This window comes from Lepisosteus platostomus, chromosome 7 (assembly GCF_059453375.1).
Source record: "Lepisosteus platostomus isolate fLepPlt1 chromosome 7, fLepPlt1.hap1, whole genome shotgun sequence".
NCBI lineage: Eukaryota > Metazoa > Chordata > Actinopteri > Semionotiformes > Lepisosteidae > Lepisosteus > Lepisosteus platostomus.
The window spans coordinates 8,275,202-8,297,963 of NC_142617.1; the positions used below are offsets into that span (position 1 = coordinate 8,275,202).

At 37.1% G+C, this 22,762-nt stretch overlaps 2 protein-coding genes across 3 annotated transcripts in view; one reads left to right on the forward strand and one right to left on the reverse strand.

Annotated features, from left to right (window-relative positions):
* arhgap42a (Rho GTPase activating protein 42a) overlaps positions 1 to 5,268 on the forward strand; it is a 72,440-nt gene extending 67,172 nt beyond the window's left edge. For both annotated transcript variants that reach the window (XM_088639024.1, XM_088639025.1), the window contains 4 exons: positions 1 to 157; positions 1,307 to 1,369; positions 2,060 to 2,139; positions 3,518 to 5,268. In XM_088639024.1, coding sequence (XP_088495150.1) covers positions 1 to 157; positions 1,307 to 1,369; positions 2,060 to 2,139; positions 3,518 to 3,606 — 389 coding nt within the window. In that variant the 3' untranslated portion in view covers positions 3,607 to 5,268. The remainder of the gene's footprint in view (positions 158 to 1,306; positions 1,370 to 2,059; positions 2,140 to 3,517) is intronic.
* A 3,322-nt stretch (positions 5,269 to 8,590) lies between these two features.
* pgr (progesterone receptor) lies at positions 8,591 to 22,476 on the reverse strand. Its single transcript, XM_088639026.1, has 8 exons — positions 21,169 to 22,476; positions 19,717 to 19,826; positions 18,258 to 18,374; positions 15,839 to 16,144; positions 15,464 to 15,608; positions 14,793 to 14,923; positions 12,301 to 12,458; positions 8,591 to 11,227 (listed from the first exon to the last, which is right to left on the reverse strand). Exons 1-8 carry the CDS (start codon positions 22,356 to 22,358, stop codon positions 11,072 to 11,074), a joined length of 2,313 nt encoding a protein of 770 aa, XP_088495152.1. The 5' UTR covers positions 22,359 to 22,476; the 3' UTR covers positions 8,591 to 11,071.
* Positions 22,477 to 22,762: the final 286 nt, after the last annotated feature.

Consider the following 22,762-nt stretch of genomic DNA (forward strand, 5'->3'; position numbering starts at 1 on the left):
GCCGAAGAAGCTACAGTGGATCTGTGCAAAGCCTCACCTCCACAGAGCAGAAAGATTCCCCCAATATTATTCCAAATCCAGAGCTCCCAGCCAAGCTGACAGTCAGACGCAGATTGGAAACCTCAGCCAGTAACGGCTACCAGAGGCCAGGATCCGTGTAAGGAAATCTGTTCCTTATAATAAACATTGGTTCCTATTTGCATTATAACTGTGATACTTCATGAGCAAATCTGACTCGAGTTTTGAAATTCTACCACCTGAAGCAATTTATATATATTTCCTGTTTAATATTTAAACCTTCGAATCTAATCTTTCTACAAAATATGAGCTTTGATTCAATGCAGCTCCCCTACGCAGTAGCCAGCTATAATTAGTGACTGAGTCAGAGAAGGGTTGAGGTGACCTAGAGTTTTCTGGCGTATCCCATGAGAGGTTTATTTAACTTGTCAAGTAGTGGAAATAAATCAAATTGCTCGTTGCGAAAAGCACACAGTATCCAAAGTTGATCCCAGCCTTTGTTTTCCTTACCTGGCAAAAGCTTATGTGCTACAAGAGTCGAAATTAAAGGATTGCCATTTTGTTTAGCATCTGTTTTTTGTTTTGTGTTTAACTGCCTCCAAGACAGCAAAATCTAACATGCAGCAATGGATTTCAATACTTAAAAAAAAAGTAAAATATAGTAGCGCTTGCCATTTTCCCACCAGACGTTTGGCAGGAAGGCCCCCTGTGGCTGTAGACGTTGAGCCAAGGACAGGAAAAGTTACTGTCTGTCCCAGAAGGGAGACGAAGGCAACCGGTAGTGGAACTGGGTGTTTCCGTGGTAACCCCAGGTTGCCTTCCCCCTCTGGGGGTCTAGAAACACTGAGAGGAGAAGTGTTCAAGTGAGAAATGCTCTGGACACTAAATATTGCAGTTCAGACCTGCACTTGAGTAACTTCAGTTCATTTTGACTTACTTTAGCCCCCAATGTAAATTAAAGGCAAAAACACTTGGTTCTCTGCACACCAGTGCATTGAAGTTTTCACCTACAATACTACTCCGGCATACTGTATAATGTGCTGGAATGCTTTCCAATAGAAAGGTTAGTATGACAGAATGGCCTTTTTTTTCATAACAAAAGTTACCTTCAGTCTAGGCAGCTTTTATTAGGATCACGATTTGTATTTAGATTATATCTTTGCAAGAGAAGCACTGCTCTGAAAAAGATGTTGTTTTGTAAAACAACTCATTCATATCAGGAATTTAATGCTTAAATATCTTTTGGCATATCAATGGAAAGATTGAAGTCGTTTTGTGTGACTTCCAGGGTGGCTGCAAAGGCTATGCTGTTTGAAAATGCTGTTGCCACACAGCCTGCTCCTGAAGGAAGGTAATGTATTCAACATCATTGTCTCCTTTGTTTAAATCTTGACTTGACTTAAATTTACAGCCATAGCCTAAAAGAAGTTCATCCAATAAATTTAGTACAAGGATAGTATTCTTTGAAGGACTGCATTAATCTATCAATAGATGTTTGATCTACGCCCATTTATTGATGCATATTTTCTAAGACAAGTACAACCAGTTTTCACCTTGATCTTAACAAATTCCAGTCTGGGGAAAAAGGTAATACAAAGCCACTTTTAGTCATTAAAGCTGAAGGAAATAATTAACTTGAATGAAGCAAAAACTATTTACAAGCAACAAAAAAAGATCCAGTTTTTCCTTCAGCTAGAGAATTTCAAAGAATAGCTCTTAACCACCCACCTGTGAAATACCATCCACTCTTCTTTAAACTGAATGAATGTTACTGGAAAAGGTTGATTAAAGGAAATCTACAAAAAGAACGTGTTGCATGAATCTGTAGTACCGCCCTGTGCAAATGATTGCTCTTAAAATCATTGTTTTATCTACTGATTATTTATAATGAGCTCATTTATATTAATCACAGAACACTGTCCTCAATTCCAGTCCTTTAATAACTACATAACTACAGCTCTGTGCACAGCTTCTAAGAAAACCGGCCCAGTCTGTTATCCTTCATGCATCTGAATTCCATGTCTTTGTTCTTGTGTTTCAGGGAAGCAAAAGCCATGTATTCCTGTGAAGCAGAGCACAGCCATGAGCTCAGTTTTCCCCAGGGGGCGGTCTTTTCAAACGGTAAGAACTGATAAGATCACTTTATTAGCCATATATAATTTCTTGCATTAGGAATTCATCTTTTCCGTACCCCAGCTTGCTTTCCATGAGACACAGACAGGGAGAGAAGGTAGGGGTCAGAGCGCAGGGTCAGCCATCGTACAGCGCCCCTGGAGCAGTCGGGGTTAAGGGCCTTGCTCAGGGGCCCAGCAGAGTAGGATTCCTCTGCCAGCCGCGGGATTTGAACCTGCAACCTTCCAGCCACAGGCACAGATCCTTAGTGCCACCACTACACCCACCAACTGGGCCACCATAAAGCACACACTACAGATTGTCTCGATTAATGCTCCATATAATTCATTACAAATCACCTTCCACACCTTACATTTACCCCCAAACCCTATTTTACAGAGAACATGCGGGTTTTACAGCCTGTTTTAGCTTTACCGGGGGATATATGCTGGATGTGTGTAATTACAAAAAAGAAAGGTTTGATGAGCCTGTGAAGTTTTAAAAAGGCCAAATAACTTTCTACCTTCCTCTCCCACTCATTCCTCACTGTCATTTACCACTGGGGAAAATACAGCTTTACAGCAGAGCGATACAATAAATTTTGTAGCCAAAGATTTTTTGGTTACCCCAAAATGACTGATTTCCATTTGTGATTGTGTCTTAGTCAGGATAGAATTCCATATGTGAGCATTGATTTGTCTTTTTGGAGGCAATGTACCAAAAATTTGTCTTGACCTTTTACTGGTGCATCTGTTACCAGAGTTTTCATTTAAGCTCTTTAGCTTTGTCATACCCCCACCTGAAGCATAAGTCTTGGGTTGTTAGATTGTCTGGCAAAATTCATATGATGAAGATTATTTAATTCTCCCATGCCAGTACTGTCAGAGAGCCACCTACCTCTCCCAAGACTTATCCCTGTCTGGAGCTGTTTGGTATGATGTATTCAGAACATGACCAAAGAGAGTTTGGCAGTAGATCTATATTTGTGTAGAATATTTTGCAGAGTTAGTTTAAAAGAACATCCTGAACTTCCCTGAGAATGTATGATTTGAGTCTGTTTTTCAGAACAATGAACTCAGTCTGCCAAGTTAGTATAGGTTAGTCTGTTTGTTTTTGTAAATATAATCAACTGCAAACTTTGAAGTGTGTAACTATTAGGGGAATTTGATCTTTTTGAGATTGAAGTGCAATATACAGTTTGAAATGTTTGTAAAAAGAACAGAAACAGTGTATTATAGAAACTAATGTAAAATATCAAATTCCTTATTTTGTTAGTGCCGAATATGGATTTAACATAAATTGCTACCACACTAGATGGAATACTAAATATGTTTTTGTTTTGTTTGTTAGTTTTAAATAAGTTTTGTTTTGTTTTTTTCTTCTGCAGTCTATCCTTCAGTGGAACCTGGCTGGCTCCAAGCAACATATGAAGGCAAAACTGGTCTAATTCCTGAAAATTATGTGGTCTTTCTCTGATGAAATTTGAGGGAAGAGCAGTACGTGTTCATGGTATCCATGGTAACAATATCATGTACAGTGATTTTTGTAAAGGCAGCTTTAAATTTATGTGGCTGAACCTGTCAAACATGCATTGATGATATGCTGTTGCAACAATAGATTATATTAGTTTGGTAATATATGCATTCAGGTGGGCATAATACTTTCCATATTTGGAAACTGTCATCAATTTTCCTTCGGGATCAATAAAGTCTTATCTAATCTAATCTAATCTAAACTGGGTTGAGAAGTGTCAGTGCCAAGTTAACCCTAAAATAACATTAAAATATACCCTTTCTGGCAAATATAACAGCCTTTCATGTTAGGTGATATTTTTGCAAATGTGTTTTTTCCATCAATTAAAATTGGATACATAAATACCCTACAGCTGTGATAATGACTTCTCACTTAGCACTTCTGTGTTGGGCTGTTTCTGACTGTTACATTTGATCGTTACTTCTTCTTTGTCGTTTTCCATTCTGTTCAGTGTTTAGCCATGTGTACACCTGTTTTCATTAACTTGTGGCCCCGGCCACTTTTAACTGAGAGAAATGAAGTAGGCCTGCCTGAAGTGGTGATTAAAAGCCTATTGGAAACAATTCGTGGCGACTTTATAAATTTGTCAGAAAGGGTGGTAGTGGAGCAAAGTAATGCTTTATTAGGCTTTGCGGTCCAAATAGCTCAGGAGTAAATCAGATATGCCACTAAAAAGGTCCAATAACTCCTGAATCATTAACAGATTGTGAAGCTTATGACTTACCCACTCGGTCAGGGTGTTGGTGAAAGTGCACTTTGAATTACTCTTGTGGTACACAGTTACATTTTTTAGCCTCTTTGTCTCTCAACATGCTGCACCAAAGCTGAGTGTATGTGCCTTAATAAGAATACCTTAAGCAGATTTAGTTTTGAAATAAACATTTATATTTCCAGTGCATGGAAAATAATGTCAGTGCATAGTCCCTCTTTACAACATGTCCATTATTCAATTTTTTATGGTGCTTAAACATATGTATTTTTCCTTCTATTACCATGTATGTATCATTTTAATCCCAAGAATGGAATTCATCAAATTTTAAAGATTTGTGGAAGTATCAATCTTGTACCTAACTAAATGAGTCTTCACTATTTTTAGTTTGTATGTGTTAATTATTCCTAGACTAAGGTGAACAAGTACTGTGACAAACTTCCCATCAAATGAAATGGAAAAAAAAAACATCAACCTAAACAACCGTAATATGGTATCAAAATGATTGGTAAATGAAGAATGATGGCTTGTTGGAGATTAAATGTGTTGCCTCTGCATCATTGCTGTGTTTATTGCTTTAATCCATAGAAGTGTTTTACTATGACAAAATGGCACTTTCTATATATCTATTTCATTTAAATTAATTATCCTGGTACACTGGTGTACTGGAAGTATGGTATTATTGTAACAATTAGCTATTAACGTTCAAAAATGATCAGTCAGTAGTTTATGAATGAGTTTGATATTTAATATTTTAATCTGTTATCACTGTATTTTTAAGCACTTGCTGTTTTATATATTAAAATAAATGTAAAATATTTCAAAATGTAAAAGCCAATGTTCTTTCCTTGTGCAAAATTGTATTAATAAAAAATAAGAGATTGTCTAAGTATAAAGTCCATTTTGTGATTTTAACTGGAGTTAATAACTGAAGTTTAAGAGCAAGGCCACAAAGTCCTTTCTCAGTGTTGTTTGTATGTGCCAATGATTCTGCTGCTGTATGCCTACCTTACCTATTGCCCCTCAGGATTATACCGCTTACTGCTTTGGATCACTTGCTGTCACTTGTTTTACCCTGAAAAACCTTCTGCCTCTTACAGCTCTCTCTGCTACTCAGACTCATACTGTTCAAGTGATTGAAATATTTTATACCCAACACATAGATCATGTATATCTGTAGTTGAGACATGATTGAACATTTCAAGTCATGGAGAACTACTGAGAAATGACCGTATAATAAACTGGACAAGAGTAGAAGAGTCGGTTCTTATACAAAGAAAAAAATCCTTAGAAAAGGAAGAGACGTTATACCATTGGCTGTTTCAAGGGAAAATAAGTCTGTGCAAATTATGAGATATGTTTGTCAAGGAAATTGGGGAAGCTTGAAGCCATACTTAGTATCAATGGTTCGGCCACAGCTTGAAAATCAAAAGAAAGTCCCGTGAAAGGGTGACATCATCTGCTTTATACAAAACGCAATTCTCAAGAGTTCTGCTTTAGCGCTAGGAGGTCCTGCTCACTTCTTTTAGGGATTTCGTCAGCCTCGTCCTGTCAGACAGGCAAGTAATGACCTGGTAGAAGCACTGTTTGTTACTTCACGTCTCTCACTTGCTGCTGTTTTCCCTATTACCTGTCTTCTTCTTTGCAAATCCCTGGCCTTGAACTTCAGCCGACAGTTTTCCTTAGTTGCTATCTTCTGACTCTGCTTAGGTATCCACAGTCCTACCTAGCAGACCTCCTGGGAAAAACTAAGGTTGCTGCTTGAAGAGGTGTTAGTGGTGCCAGCAGGGGGCGCTAACCCTGCGGTCTGTGTGGGTCCTAAAGCCGCAGTATAGTGACGGGGACACTATACTGTAAACAGGCGCCGTCCTTCGGATGAGACGTAAAACCGAGGTCCTGACTCTCTGTGGTCATTAAAAATCCCAGGGCGTTTCTCGAAAAGAGTAGGGGTGTAACCCCGGCGTCCAGGCCAAATTTCCCATTGGCCCTTACCAATCATGGCCTCCTAATAATTCCCATCTATGAATAGGGTTCATTACTCTGCTCTCCTCCCCACTGATAGCTGGTGTGTGGTGAGCGTTCTGGCGCACTATGGCTGCTGTTGCATCATCCAGGTGGGGCTGCACATTGGTGGTGGAGTCCCCATTACCTGTAAAGCGCTTTGAGTGGAGTGTCCAGAAAAGCGCTATATAAGTGTAAGCAATTATTATTATTATTATTATTATTATTATTATTATTATTATTATTATTATTACCTTTTACCCGTCCAAACCTTCAAACCTTGTACAGGTTCAGTGAAGCTGCCTGTCTGCAAATTGCAGCTTTCTTTTGTGCCAAATTTCTTTTGTTTGTCCCCACTTATGCCAGCATCCCATAAGGAATAGTACTTTGGCAATTCAATAATTTGCTATTGGTAATGTGCAATCCATTTCTTTGCTTCTGAGCCCTCTGGTGACCTTGTCTATGTGGTTAGGCTAACATTCTTTCAGTGTAGTGCATTCAAATTAAAAGACAAATTAAATCACACACTGAACTGACCAGTACTGAGTTTAGAGCACAAGGTTTTGAATTCTAAGATTTGTTCTTTTTTTCTTTGATGTTACATTACATCAGTTTTAAAAAGCACAATTAGATATATTTTGATCTTGATTTAACAGGATGCAGAACGAAGATTCGAGTCAAGGAAGAGATTATAAGTTGTTGTTTTTGCATGTTCGCCTTTTTTTTCATACAGTACACTGATCGTCTTTGGCCTGTGAATCACATAACGCAACGTCCAGCACTACAGGTGCATTCTGCGTGGCTGCGTTATGTGATTCACTCATCCTTTTAAATTAAAATTAAAAAATATCTAATTGTGCTTTGAAAAACTAGCTGATATAACGTCAAAGAAAAAGAACAAATCTTAGAATTCAAGACCTTGTGCTCTAAATTCAGTGTATGTAAAGTACTGTATGACAAAAGAGAGCTGTAGTTCCGATAGAAGTCACCAGAGGGCATAAATCCAATCTAAAAATTTAGAAGTTAATTGATCAGGTGAAGAAATTAGGAAGCCCGGGTGAGGAATTAGGCTAAAGAGGTGCCTTGTCTGGGAATTAGAATAAAACAGAAATCTCCTGGATCCAGTAAACCAGTATAAAAGTGCAGACGTCAAAAAGGCAAGTCAGTCTGATTTTAAACTCCGTGGTAAGAAGCGGCTGGTCACTATTTCCATTTCTATTTTCAAAACCAGTGACCTATAAGTAGTAGCGTGAAAAGAAAGTATTTTCAAAATAGCGGTGTCTTAGTAATAGTATCATGAAAATGTTCTTCTGTTCAATAGCAGTGGCCAAAAAGTAGCATTCAGAAAAAAGATTTAATAACAGTGGCAAAGTGAAGAGGAAAGATATATCTTCATGCTGTTTCAACTTCGGTTGTAGTACGTACTGTACAGGCTTAATTCCCCGAGAAGGATCCAAGATTGCAGCCGCATTTGTAAAAAAAAAAAACCGTTGTCGTTTATAAACCACATTTACCACAATGGGCAACCGCAGTGAACTTTTAGACAAGGACGTGTTGCCTCGCTTGCTAAGGAGGAAGAGCAAACACATCACAGCAAATATGACAAAGGTTATGACGTTGAATGCAGCTTTTCACATTTTGGTGGCTCAAATTAATATTTAGGGATTCAACCTTTTGTATGAATAATTTCAACACAGAATTACAAATTTTCATTGTCAGTGAGATTCTAGACCCTTTTGTGTTATCTTCCTGTAAAGCTTTGTGTAGGAAAGAATCATTGTTTGAACAATGACACTGTATTCCATGTGCTTTCAATAAGGAAATTGTTGGTATTAGAACAGTTGTCATTAGTCCAGAGAAATATGTTCTCAATCTGGGGGATAATTTGGTGTAATCCTGTGAAACTAAGTAAACATACAGGTGGAAGACATGATGTTGTGCAAAATACTTCTTGACTCTTTCAGTGTCTACTGTGGAAAATGGTTTTCTTAGAATTGTAAAAGCTGTTTTTAAAGGAAATGTAACTTTCTGAAGTAAACTGTAATGTCTGAGTTATCTACAATCATAAACAGTTGCCAAGTCCAGTGTGTTCTTTCCATATAAATACACAAGAATGTTATGTGACCTTCAGCACTGATGCAGGAATGATACTTCCTTCTGTGTGGAATTGTGGGATTTTTTAAGGAAGAGGATGTTTCTAAATAAGTTAACACAAGATCAGGAAATCCATTTATTAATTTTTAACAGGAAAAGTTTTAAAAGGGTGTAGCAAAATTTGAAACATTAAAGCTTTTTATTTTCAAGACAGAGTAGTTGTTGTGTGTTGTCCATCTAGAAGTGCCAACTTCCTTGTTACTGGTTTTAGAACTAAAAATTAAGTTTGAGAGCACTTCTCTTTATATCTTAACGAGTAAACAACAAGAAAACATACTGTCTAGTAAAGCTATTTTCCCAGCTCTTAATGCAAAATATTTCAGCCTAATTTTAAGATACAATATTCTGTTGTGGATAAAAAAATAGTCCTTTTAAATAAGAGTCTTAATAGGTACTGTAGTATTGTGCTTTGAACTGTATTTTACACCAATACCAAATTTTAAATAATGTTGTAGTCACTTTAGACACATGTACGTTATCCAGTTAACTGTGTGAGATAGTCTGAGTGATAAGTTTTGTTTATGGTACGACTCCTAAGGAGGTAATGTGAGTAGTATTATTCAGTTATAAGTTAAAGTTATTTTAGGAGCCAAATGTATGCATTCAATTCTTAAACTGATTATTTAAAGGAGATGTACCAGGTTAAAGCCCTGCATGATGAGTTTAGGAGTACTAAAGGAAATTGGAACCAGCATAATTGCCCATGAAACCTCCAATAGTCCCATATTTAAATACATTGTACAAAATAAATAATAATGCAGCAAAACTTTAGCCAAATACAGTTATTCTTCATGTGTCTACAACAGTCAAATACACTTCACACTTACACATACAGTATGCACCAAAAACAGCTTTCATTGTTGAATAAATAATGGAGTGCTTTTATATGCCATTCCTTTATCACAATTACTACCAAACAGTACAATGTTTTATGGACCTTTCAAGACAAAACATTTTGAGCAATTAGTGTATTTTAACAACATTGCTCCTTCTAAAACAACCCAGGCTAACTTTAAATAAAAAGAATGACCTTGATTAGCCCTTGACCTTAACAATTAAAGTGTTGATACCAATACATTACTAGTTTTGTCTAAAAATGGTATACAGATTTGATATTGGTTAGGTGCATTATAGCAATTAATACACCATTGTAGACGCACCAAAATGCTATACAAACCTTAAGAAAATTGACTGAAAAATTTTCAGTGCGTTAACTTTCAAAAGGTTACTACCATGTGAGAATCATAAAAAGGTAAAGTTATTATATACACATAGGGTCTTTTTGTTAATTACTGTGCACTTTTTATCTTTTAAAAGTTTACTTTTTTACTAAACATAGATGTACTTTAAGTTTTCTATTCATTTTGATCTGGATAAAAAAATAGCAAGTACGTCATAAGCTACTTTAAGGAGTAAGCTTCATTTATCTTGAAAACAGGGCTGCCATATTAACTTAAAGGGTTTTTGCATCATTAAATGCTTGTATGAGTATATGATAAAGTGCTAACTGCTGTATTAATTTTTTTACCATGTTTAATTTTACCTGAGAAAAGGTGAAAAATATGCTGCAATGAGACTGGGAAACATAAAGTTAAAAATAATAGAAAATCAAGTGTGTATTTTGAGCAAGAATTTCCAGCAAATCAAGTGCAGGAAAGAGAAATATTCTTAGAGAAATGTTCTCAGGGCCGTTGATGTAACATCAAAGAAATCTCCAGTTAAACTTGTATTTTACTTTCTAAAGTTATCAAGGACCTCCAAATCTTATCAGAAACTAGTGTCTGCAGTAGTGACGTGAATGCCAAAAATTACACAACTGAACGAGGACTCGTTCTTGCTCTTATTTGGAAAAGAAACAGATATGCAGGGATTAAGGATAAAATAGATCAAATGAATCTGTTTTGACCCACAACTGCCATTCATGACTTAGTAGTTATAACCCTTTTGACAGAAAACCCAGAAGTGATGCTTTATTCATTAGCCCTGCTTGATGACTGGCTAAGTTGTTGAATTGAAAGTTCAAGATAAGCACATGGACTCAGGCTATGATCCATTGATTCACTTGTTCTTTATAAAAATCAATACCACAACAAATCCTGTATCTAATACAGAATATTGTATGCCAATGGTAATTACTCTGAAAACAAATAAAACAGCAGTATAGGAAAGTTACTAGAATTAATTTTTAGCTCAATACAATAACAGTCGTCAAGAGGAATCATCATTAGTTTCAAAATTCATTTGAACAAACACACAACACACACATAAGCAAAGCAATATTGGAGCTAATTGGCTGTTGACAGACAAAACTGGCTCATGCATGCTGTGATGGGACGGTGAACAGCCAAAGCAACAGATAGAAAAAAAAAACTTAATCAATAAATCCTATACCTATAGTATTTTGTATATGTCATAATTATTTAGTTACAATACTGTACATCCTCCCAGGAAAATATTTCAGTTATCTCCCAGGAAGATACAGTATTTCGAAATCCACACCAATCAGGATTCTAGAATATTATATTTCTTCACTTAATGTTTGGATCACTTTCGGTGGAAGAGGAGTGGCTTCACCATGCCAGCCAAGATCTTGGGCAGCTGTGAGGCAATCACCTCAGACATCATCTCTGGGAACTCCACACTCAGAGCATGAGCCTGGATAAAAGTGCTCAGGCAGAAGAGATTCAGCTTCTTCACAATCTGTGTGTTTTAAAGGGGGAAGAAATCATAACTCCATCAGCCTTATGTACTGTGGGTAAAGGAGTTTAAATAAATAAGAGTTTTTGCTTAAAAACTGCTTTTACCAGCAGTGAAATATATTTGCTCTTTTAAAACATTTGAGGTCAATACATATTGCATTGGAATTACTGGGTTTGAGGTCGATATTTGTAAACCTACGGTACATGATACAGCAGAGTCATGGTCCTTTTACACAGGTGAAAGCATAGCACAGTGGAGTGCTATAGAAGTAGGTCATTAACTTGTCATTCCACACCCTAAGGAAGGCCCTTTGACAACCCATACAGCTTTTGAGATGAGGATTTTAAACATAATTATAGGTTTATGAAACTTCGGGCATCTCTTTCTTCCATATACTGTATGTTGGCATCACAAAAAGACATTGACAAAAAGGATGTTTGAGAGTCGTGAGTGAAAAAAATCTAGCTGTAAGGCAAAGGGGACAATAGTAATTATTGAGGCCCTGTCAGTGGAGCCCAGATGTGGCAGGTTGGCAGAAGTCAAATACCAGAATTATGGTCAAACCATAACTAATGTGAAGAAGAAGAGTGATTTGAATAGTGATCTTTATTTTGGCAACTCACCTGTCTGAGAACAACCCATCCATAAGGAAGAGGCTGTGAACCCCCCACCCCTTAATGAATGATAAACCAGAGAGCAGCCACATATATAAGGGCCAATATGGAGCTGAGGGAGGGATGTAAAAACAGAACATACAAGTGAGTAAGCAATGTGATATTTATACAAAGGTAGGCAAAATTGGGCAAGATTGGGGCTTGACCTCCTTCCTGATTTTTGTCTAAAAACTCCATAAAATGTAAAGTCAAGAACTTTAAATTTCTGAGAACAACTCTGCATTATTTACATACTGTAGCTCCTGTTCAACTCTGTGATGAATATCTGTGACACACAACGGGCACTGAAGTATGACAGCTGCGGTCCTACTGTAGATCTTTTTTTTTTTCATATTCCCATTCCGATATAAGATTGCAGTGAATGGCACTGAATGTAACAGCGGTGGGAAGAAAACTTACATCATGCATGGCATCTAGCAGTTTAGTGAGGCGGTAAAAGCGCTGAGAACTGGCCACCACCCCCTTCTCCTTCTGGTGTATGGCTTTGGTGAGCTCTCGTATGTAGTTCTGTCTCATCTCTTCAAACTGTCCTTGGCTTTTTAGGCCTTCAAGTGGTACTGGAAAGAAGAAAAGTCATTGAAACATTTAATATCTTTATCCCTGCTTTATCAACAACGCAAGGTCAATGACTACAGAATTCAATGGGGGAGAACATTAATACAGACCAATGTTTTCTCTTTCTTCTTCACACGCTGAGGAAACTGAAGTGTCTCATGAGTACAGATGTCAATGTTGTGAGCAACCTGAAGGTGAATTTGTCAAACCTGGGCATCTAAATTAGGCGAACGTTTGATGTAATAAAAACAAAATGTTTTTTCACATCAAAAAGACTTCAGGAACTGTGGTTAATGTAGTTAATGTACTGTATAAATTCATGTTTGTTAAGATTCTAGATTTATCTTGTATTGGGCAACATATTACGCTGTAGATCCCCTATAACATATTAAGAATAGAAATACATTGGTGACCTCCGCGAAAATTGTGTTCTGGCCCTGGAAATCTTCACTGATTGGTCAGAGGGTCACTGATGGATGGTAGTTTCTCACTTTTGTTAGAAATCAGAACTTTTATGGAGTCAAGAAACAGATACTGTCCAGTTGAAAGACACTGTATAGTTGCTTGATTTGGCATTTGATGTAAAACAATGACTAAATGCTCCAAACTGTGAGTTGAAAGAGAAAGAGAGGACAGTCAATGATATGATAAGTTCAGTGAGTTTTCCAGTTGAAATTTAACCTCTTTCTTCCACAACTGCAGAAAAAAGGTAGGAAATGAAGCTGCAACAGAGGCTGTGGACACTGAGCAGTACGATAATCGCCTGACCAGGTGTGGTCAGGAGTTAGAGAACAAATTCAGTGATTTTGTACAGCTGGAGCCCTGTGTCTTGTTCATTTCAGGTGAAAGTCTATGACATTTCTGAACAGATGGGTGTTCTGTTTGATTTCAAGTCTATAATCCCGGAGATGGAAATCATCAAATTACTTTTTTGAGGCCTTAAAGAGACATAAAGAGACATAAAGAGACATACATGTGGAATGGTAAAAGTTTGGTAGATGTACAGTATGAGTTATGAGCACCTGGAAAACGGCATACAAGTTAACCCCGCAGTGGCATGCCTCTCATTGAAACAAAGGTATGTATGCATTTATACATAATAATTAAATCTAATACTTCATTTATTAAAGATAAATACCCTTATAAAAAATACAGAATAGCTACATGCAGCTTGGGATGCTTTTAGATAATTTAAAATAGCTCTGAAGAAAGACAGGTTGTCAAGCCCTTTCGGAGAGTAACAGGACTCACTGCACCCAGGATATTACAGAAGTTCCAAACCGCATTGAAACCTAGGCAGTGTAGAATTATTCTGCAGCAGAGGACCTGCTCCTTGCTGTCTAGATAAGTGGCTCTGTGTCTGTTCTGAGCCAGCAAACAATCATGATTGAATCACTGCTACAAGCTTTACACTAGCAGCTGTTGACCAGTTCATGTATTATCAATATCAGTGAGGTTTCAGTGTGTGTTCTTTTTGGCAAAATCTGTGTTTTCTCTAAAATGGGCATTTGAAAGCTCTTAAGAAATCTGGCCCGCAACATGACCCTGAATTTAACAGTGTGCTGCCAGGTGTCTACACATTGTGTCCACTAGAGAAAATGTTGTGAGAACCACTGGTCGAAGTCACACTCTACTATTTTACCCTAGATATCATTAAACAACATTTTTTAAACATTTATTGTACTTTATATTTCTGATTTCAGTAGTATGGTCAAATTAAAAAAAACAGCACAAAAATATAATGAATAAAAAGAATTAGCATATTTAAAAGTCTGGCATCAATTCATCTGGTTGAAGAAATGAATACACTGGCCTAAGATCAGCGCTGTCACATCCTCCCTCACCTACGAGGAATGAAGCAGGGAGACAGCATCAAAAGTGCAGGTGTCTGAAGGGAGGAAAAGCTAGAAAAGTTGCGAGCAGAGTTGTGGGCAGCCAGCAAGTTTTTATACATAGGAGGTGTGAGGAGAAGTGTGAGATTAGAATTTAACCTCCTCCTGAAATTCTGTTAAATTACAACATTTGCTTTTAAAATTGTTGTTTGATTAATTACTCCCAGCATTAATCACTCATGTCTTACACTGGAGTTTCCCACTTCTGATTAAAAGCTGATTCTCCATGAATGCTAGTGCTTCATCACACTAGTCACTTGACCACCCAGAGAACTGACAGCACAGCATGTCGTCTATTAGCTGTTTTTTATGGTTTATTTATTTTTCTGTTGAAAGACCAAATATGGAAGGCTTCATGATCTACGGATCTTATCCGAAACTATGAAAATTAGAATCTACTGTACATTTGCTGTGTTGCAGGACAGTCATGATGTAAAAACGTACTGGTATTGAGTAGCAGTAAGGTCTTCATGCACAGAAACTCCTCCTTCGTCACTTGGAGATTTTCAAATTCTTGTGGGATGTGTTGCATTGCTAAACACAGGTCATAGATGGGAGACCTTTTCATTCTCTCCCTGAAATACATTGATAAAACATTTTTCCATGCTTGCAGTGCTAAGGCTATGTTTATCTTCATTTGCTTGTACCGTATATTACTTATTTAGGGTACTGAGAACATGTGGTATGTAAGATTACCTGTAAGCTGTACAGTTATTTTTCTCATTTGAAATCGTCAGTTATTTTTGTTGTAGCCGCCTAATTTGGAAAAGCCCACTGGACTTTTCAACATATTGGCCCACAGTTCCAAGCAGAGGAAAACTCTTATAATGAAGAAAAGGTCATTTGTCTTATCTAGCCATATTGGACTACATAGACTGCTACAAACTGGCAACCTTTGAGCCATTCATTTTTTAACACATTTCAGATAACACAGTTCCCTACCAGAGGTTCAGCACTAAATCAAGGAGAGTTACTTCCCTCGCCGACAGCATTACATGCCTGCTAGAACGCATGACAACAGAGCTCCTCCTTCTCTTGAGCAAGCACATGTGCCTGTTGAGACACTCAGGAGGTTTCTAACAGGTGAAAGTGCAGTGTGACCGTTCCATACTTACTCATTGAGTATGAGATCTGGTGCGAAGTAAAGTGTGTTGCCAGTGGCGTTTTTGTATGATCTCCACCCCATTGCAAACACCATCAGGCTCATCCAGGAGTACTGAATAAGAGTCATTTGGTCATCAATGTGTAAATCGCGGAATCCTTTTAAAAGAAAATGCAAGTGGATAACATGTTTTAGCTAGTGGCAATGTGATGTGGACTAGAATCCATTGTAAAACTTTGTTTAGTCCTGCAGAAGAGAAACTAAGTTGCTTTCATTGTAAAAGTGTGACAAAGACCTTTTCATTTTTATATTGCTAAAAAATTAAACTTTGAATGCATATCTGTTGTGATAATTCAACCATTGTGCGGGCTGTTTTCGTTGTTCTTACCTGGAATAGACTTTGACCACTTTACAATACACAGCAGCTGTCTTTCACAGAGACGGTTCAGGATACTCAGCATCACATTGGGCGTATCAGGCTGGGAGTTGTCATAACCAGCATAAATGACCTCAGGCTCGATTGCCTCGAGTATGCTGGAGATCTGTGGAGTCAATTCAAGCTCGCGAATTGGGGGCACACATAGCAGAGAGGCCACGTCCTGTCTTTCAGTCACTAAAGGCTGCAGGGAGCGTAGGACCAGAGGCTGTCGCACACCCACAGGTTTCAGACTTCCAAACTTTTTAAACTTCCGACCTAACAGAATATAAATAGTTTTCCATTAATGCGCCATGTCTCAACATTGCTGTGCCTTTCACTGGAATCAGTGTTAAGACTGGTGATGATCAATATCTCTCTGCTAACCCGAAATATGTTAAAGATAAAGAAGGGTCTCATAAATATGGAAGCTTCTGCTAATCAGTTCTGAATCACTGCAGTATATCTACTGTTAATGTGGCCTAAAGGAAATGACAAATCGTATTAAAAAAAGTTTCAAAACTAATGTAACGCATAATAGTAGTGTTCAGAATATATGCAGTTCAAACAATTTTGTTCAAACAACTTCGGAAGTTGATTTTGAATCACTGCATAAACATTTTATTACTCATTGTTATATTCCATATGGATTAAGAATCCATCCATCCACAGTCAACCAAAAAGATCATTTAGAACATTACAGGAATGATATCTGTTATATACTGCAGTTACATAGAAGCAGCTTGCAAAATTGTTGGCAAACTTGATTATCCATATACAGTACACTAATAGTAGGTATATACATTAAAGTATAATAGTAGAGAATAATTAAGCTTTGCTTACACAATTAAGAATGATTATTTTCTTTACTTGTTTAGTTCACATCCATTGCTGTCTTGTTTTTTTTAACTGTGCTTCTAGAATTAGTATCTCTACAAGACTATTTTTGTTTGGAATTATTGAGCAAAATTCCTCAGAATTTTAATGTAACTACCAAATCTTTTCTTGCAACATTTCACCAAAATCACATATTTATTTCTGTATACTGTAGATTTTTATATAATGGGAACAATTCTCTTTGATTTTTTTAAATTCCTCTAAGTTTTTATTTTATTGTTTTAAATTCAACCAAAACAACATTACAAGGAGTAATCAAGCCAGGTTTAAATGGCTAAAGTTTCCATTTAATGTTTCAATTAGCATGCTATTATGGTTTGGGATTTCACAAAAAGCACACTGAAGAGATAGTGCTGCCTTTGTGTAATCCAGAAGCTATTAATTTCATACTAGCATAGTTATATACAGTATATGGATGGATTCTGTTCAGCTCTACAAGGTTATTGTACTATGTCATCTTAAACCTCAGTGGTAGATTCTGAAATAAAAAAGGTATTTGCTCTAGTTGCCAAGCTACTAGAGTTTTATACTTCAGCTGGGTCACTGTGCTCCTCTTATGCTCTTAACTGTTTCGGAGAACATGTCAAACACAAAAATGGCAAGCAAAGCTATTCTGCAATAATCTCGGTCAACAAGCTCTGATTCATTTTAAGGAACACTTAAGTTTCCCAAAAGCTGGAGAAGAAATAAAGAATAAGCCCTTTTATAATGCTTAATATGTATCTCCTGCAACCTTCTATAGTTGCAGAAACCAAGTTTAGAAAACGTATATATACGTAGTAATACTATACTTTGAAAAAGTATCGTTTAGAAAGGTATTGTTTTGAAAAGGTATAGTTTACATACCTCATATTTTCATCACAAGAAAACTTTACAAAACATATGATAATGATCAACATTAAAAGAAAGATAGCTAAATTGTATTTTCTCAAAGTAACTTCAGAATTTACTGTAGATACTGTAGAGATGTTTCAACAAAGTATGGCTCCACACTGAATTTCTTTTTTTAACTGATGTATTATGTGGTATTGATATTACTTGATAATTTTCCCGTGGAAAACGTAACACTAAGCGTTCAGTTTTACTGTAATTCGTCAAATAGGCACCAAGGTTTTTTCTGGCCCACTGCAGTAGGAATATTACCATTTAATCCATAATAAATAATAAGTATTAATACTTAAGAAAGGATTACATGAACAGAAAATTGCCAATAGCCTTCCAAGTGAAGCAAAAAAATTAATAGAAAATAATTTATCCATCCTATCATCTGTTGTAATCGACTTATTTAAAACGTTGCTGCTTAATCAGTCCTTGGCTTTACTGTGCATGGCTCTTATATTTTTAATGGTTCTTCAGTAACAATCTATAATCACATTGAGGAATAGGAATAACATGAGAGCTTTGATCATCAAGCAGGCCAGCACTGATTCTTATTAAAGTTAAGAAAATAAACGACGTCTTCCTGTCAAATGTGAAACAAAATAAAACTCAGTACCTCCAAGCATCATACCAGCCTGGTAACATTTTCGCAGGCGACAGGCAGGGCAGTTTTTTCTTCGAATTTTATCAATGATACAATCATTTCGCCCAGCACACAGGTAGTTATGACGACCTGAAACATGAAAGAAACAACATGCTTCAGTAAAATCATATTAGCTTATTATTTTTGAAGAGGTATGTGCAATGGTGGAAACTATACTCATTTCCATCCGAATGTACTGAGAGGAAAATAGATGACTCTTTTTATCGATTGTGCTTAATTAATACACAAGAAAATAATTTGTCTTCATTCATGCAAAGAGGTTTGGATTCAAGGAAAATTAAAAGAACAAGATGACACTGCCAGGGACAGATCGGAAGGTTTTCACGTATCTGTTGCTTTCAGATAAAGTTCTAAAAAATAGGAGAGGAGACATGATTACATTTGACACATATACTGAGCAGAAACACTTTTTTTCAAAATTTAAATACAAGTCAGTCATGAAAGATGAGTTATCATGTCAGCATGGATTTTAATTAATTAAATCTTTAAGAGAAGAGCATTTGCATTAAAAGTTTAATATACTTCTTATTGCCATGCTCATTTGGTCAAATGAATAATTTTCTGTTGTTTCAAAGAATATAAATGACTGTTTCTGTCAGTCTTTTTGGTGGATGTTCGGGAAAGGTTATGTAAATTTATTCTTATCAGCAAAAATGACATTGGGTTGGAGAACATACTGTACTATTTAACAAAGTAGGTTGCTTTTTATTAGAGGTTCAGTTTTCTCAATACGTTCATGCATATATATAAGCAAACATGACATTCGTGTTTACTTTACACTTCTTTCAAGCATCTTTCAGCTCTACAATAAAATATAAAGGGTGTACTTACTTGCTGTGATGAGTGACTCACATATTAATTAAACGTTCCAAAAAAGAAGAGCATGTCACATGAATCGAAACAGAAAAAACAGTAAAGCCAGGGAAAAAAAAGGAAAAAAACATTTGCTGAGGGAAAAAATGAATTGTACTTCATTTTGGCATTTCTTACAGTTACATGAAAATGAACAAGAAATGCTTTTTATTATAGTGGAGTTTTTAATGCTGTCAAAATTATATATATATGTATGTATGTATTTAAGGTAGATGTACATACAAAGGACATATAAAACTGTATTGTTTACAGTTTCAGAATTGCTTTAGCATTTTTAGAAATAGAAGAAACTAAAGAAACCAAGAGAAGATCCTGTTTTACAAGTAAATCCATGATTGTACTGTTACAAGGGCTAAGTCAGAGAAGAGTGATAATGGTGATCAATACAAAGCATGCCATTCAACACATGTGACATGGGCTTTCCTAGAGTGACCCACTACTATGCGCTTTCTAATAATTTCTTGTTCCAGTAAGTATAAACAACTTTTAAGGTCCATGTCCGATTATTTTCAACAGCCACTAAGAATATTTTACTCACCCTCTACAGCTCTCTTAAAAAACACCTTACAGCTTCCACAGGTGAGAACACCATAGTGACATCCAGATGCCTCATCCCCACAGATCATGCATAACTTCTGGGGCAACACCCTAGAAACACATACAGAGTTGTGGATACTTTTGCCATCTTAACACTTGTAGACATACTATACCTAAGGGAAATTTAGATGCTGTGTCATTAGCTTAAGAGTCACTTTAATTACAGTATGTACAGTAGTTCAAGTAGGTAGCTGCGTCAGCATGTGTAGGCTGCAAAGGAAGAGGTAAAGATTTGCTGAAAAGAGAAGAAACACAACATTTCAGCTTTGGAGCCTTCTTCAGGTGCGAAGAATGTGTTTACCACACCCAAAGAAGGCTCCACAGCAAAAACATTGTGTTTGTGAAAAAACTTTTTTTCTTTATTCCAGCTAATACACTATAGATTACTGAGAGATTTATGATACTGTTGAACTTTTATGGGATTACATTATGCTGTCTACATTGTGAAATCCTTTTCTTTTGCAGTGGCAAAGATTTGCACCTGCTCTTATTGGATTGTGCCATATGCGAACCCTTTCAAAGAGAATCAGTTACTTGTTAACTCCCAATAATGAATAATACAGATTAACTTTCTCTTTTATAAAAAACAATAGCTATGTTTACTTTTGCTAATAAAAATCTCATTATACCAACAGCCACTTTGTTGTCTGCAGTCATGGGGTTGATCATTTGCAACCTTCAGAAGACCACTTAATAATAATTTACCTCATGTTTCAACTAACCACAAAGTTAATTGTTGACTTTTTGGAGTACCTTTTCATGTTTCACTCTTATAAATAACATGAGTTTCAGAGAACAGTGTGTACTGGCAACTATTCCAAACTGCCCAAAGCTACAGTATCCGTGTTACACAATTAGAGAATGGTACTCACAAGCCAGTTTGACTCTTACAATAAAACAAAGTTTTTTTCCAAATACAGCCAAATTAAAAAGTGGTACCCCAAACTAAATATGTCCACTGCGTTGAAAAAGCCAAACGATGATTATACTTAATAAATAAATCGTCATCCTAAAAAACACATTCGCCTTATATCCAGCAAGTAACATATGCACTTTAACGAATGACATTGTGTCGATTTCACAAGCACATTTACTGTACTATCCATATACAGGCGGAAAGAAAATAAGTGCCCAAGAATGTCCACCTTTCAACGATTTATTGAACTTTTAATAAGTACAGTTTTTTTGGAGACACGAATAAACGTTAGCAATATAATTTAATTGACTTTTACTCAATTTAAAGGTCCATCCTATGCCAGGTTACGAGAACTTCTATCAAGGCTACTTCTATGCCAGGCTATTAAGAACTTCCAACACTGATTTATATTTCACTATAATATACGATACGTCTGGACGAGTTTTCCCAGATAATTTAAGGAATGCGGTGCCTTACCCTAGGTATGAGCTGTATGTATTCGGATAACCGTGAATCACGCGGGCGCTCTGGATGCCGCTGGGACTAGGATACGCAATTTGCTGCTGGTGGTCGTGAAAACCAAGAGACTGGTACCACGGCTGTGACTCTGAAGACCTAGCTGGAATGGAGAGTTCGCTCTTATACATGACTAAATGCTGAGGTGATCCTTGTGCGTAATCCAGAAACCCCAGGACTCCATCACCACTGAGAGAGTCCGAGCTGCAAGGGTCAGACTTTATTCTAGGGATGTGAGCTACAGGTGCATCCAGATTTGCTTCGGGCAAGCAGCGAGCGCTGTCAAAACACCCGTGTGAACTGGTCGAAGAGATGGAGTGAGAGGACTCGTGGTCTCCGGCGACTTCCAACTGCTGGGTTCTTGCGGTCGCGAAAGATTGACTCGCCGGCAAAATATTCACTGTGTAGAGATCAAGTTCCGGCAGTTGAGGCGCCTTCATCAGCGTCTGTCGGTGCTCGTCTTTAAAAAACTGGTTGACTCCAGGTGATGCTTTCTTCAAACTTTCTTTCGGGGGTATTATCTCTGAAGCAGGACGAGACATGGGTTCCTTACACGGAGTTGCTTTACCAGAAAACGCCGTCTCTGGCCAGAATGTGCAATCTGTGCTGGTGGAGCTTTCCATGTTTTCATAAAGGTCCTCGGCTTCTACTGGGCATTCGGTAGCGCCAAAGTTTTTCCATATTGTACTCTCACCTCCTGTACTAGGCGCAAACGCAGGTGCGCCAAGATGATTTCCAGCAGTACGCACAGAGGGCGCGGCGCTGTCCAAAACCTGCACGTAATTCGGATCTTGTGCCTGGTTAAATAGTTCCTCCACGTAGCTGCCCATGGAATCGGTGAATTCTTTGACGAAACCACACGCTTTTGTAACCGATTCCGCGTCAGGGTTTGGAGACGTTGGAGCTGCAGTGAACAGGTTTTCCTTTTTGTCTTTCGGTTTACTGTTCATGCTCATTCCAGTGTTTTGGTGAGCCATGAAAACGAAAAAGGTGTGAAGCTGTTCCGAACTCAGACAGCAGGAATATTCCTTATTTGCATTGTAATCGGATGTATTATTTTCTGTCAGTTGGAGAAAACGCGTTCCCAAAATCTTCAGTTCATTGCTAGGGGCTGATCTACAAAATGTGTCAAATATATTACTACTGCCCATTAGAAAATGCTTATTCGATTATTCTGAAAATGAACCGAAGAAGAAATACTGTATCACTAAGATAACACACATAGGAACCAGTACTTTATACCCACTCCGAAGTGCCAGTGGTTGTAATGACATTTTACAGAAATGACGTCTAAATTACGTGGACCGACTAATGACGTAAACCCACTTTTACAATACTTCCATATACTTTAAAGAGCCTAAAACTCCGCTATTTCCAAATGATTTACGAAATGTTAGACAGAAAAATAAAATGTTATAGGAACAATAAGACATAATAACTCAAAAGGAGAATTTTTAACCCCTCAGGACCGTTTCAGTCCTGAACTGAATCGCAGTTGTGATAAAGTTCCTCACAAATGTGGATATTCTATAACACCTGTGTTGCAGATAAATTA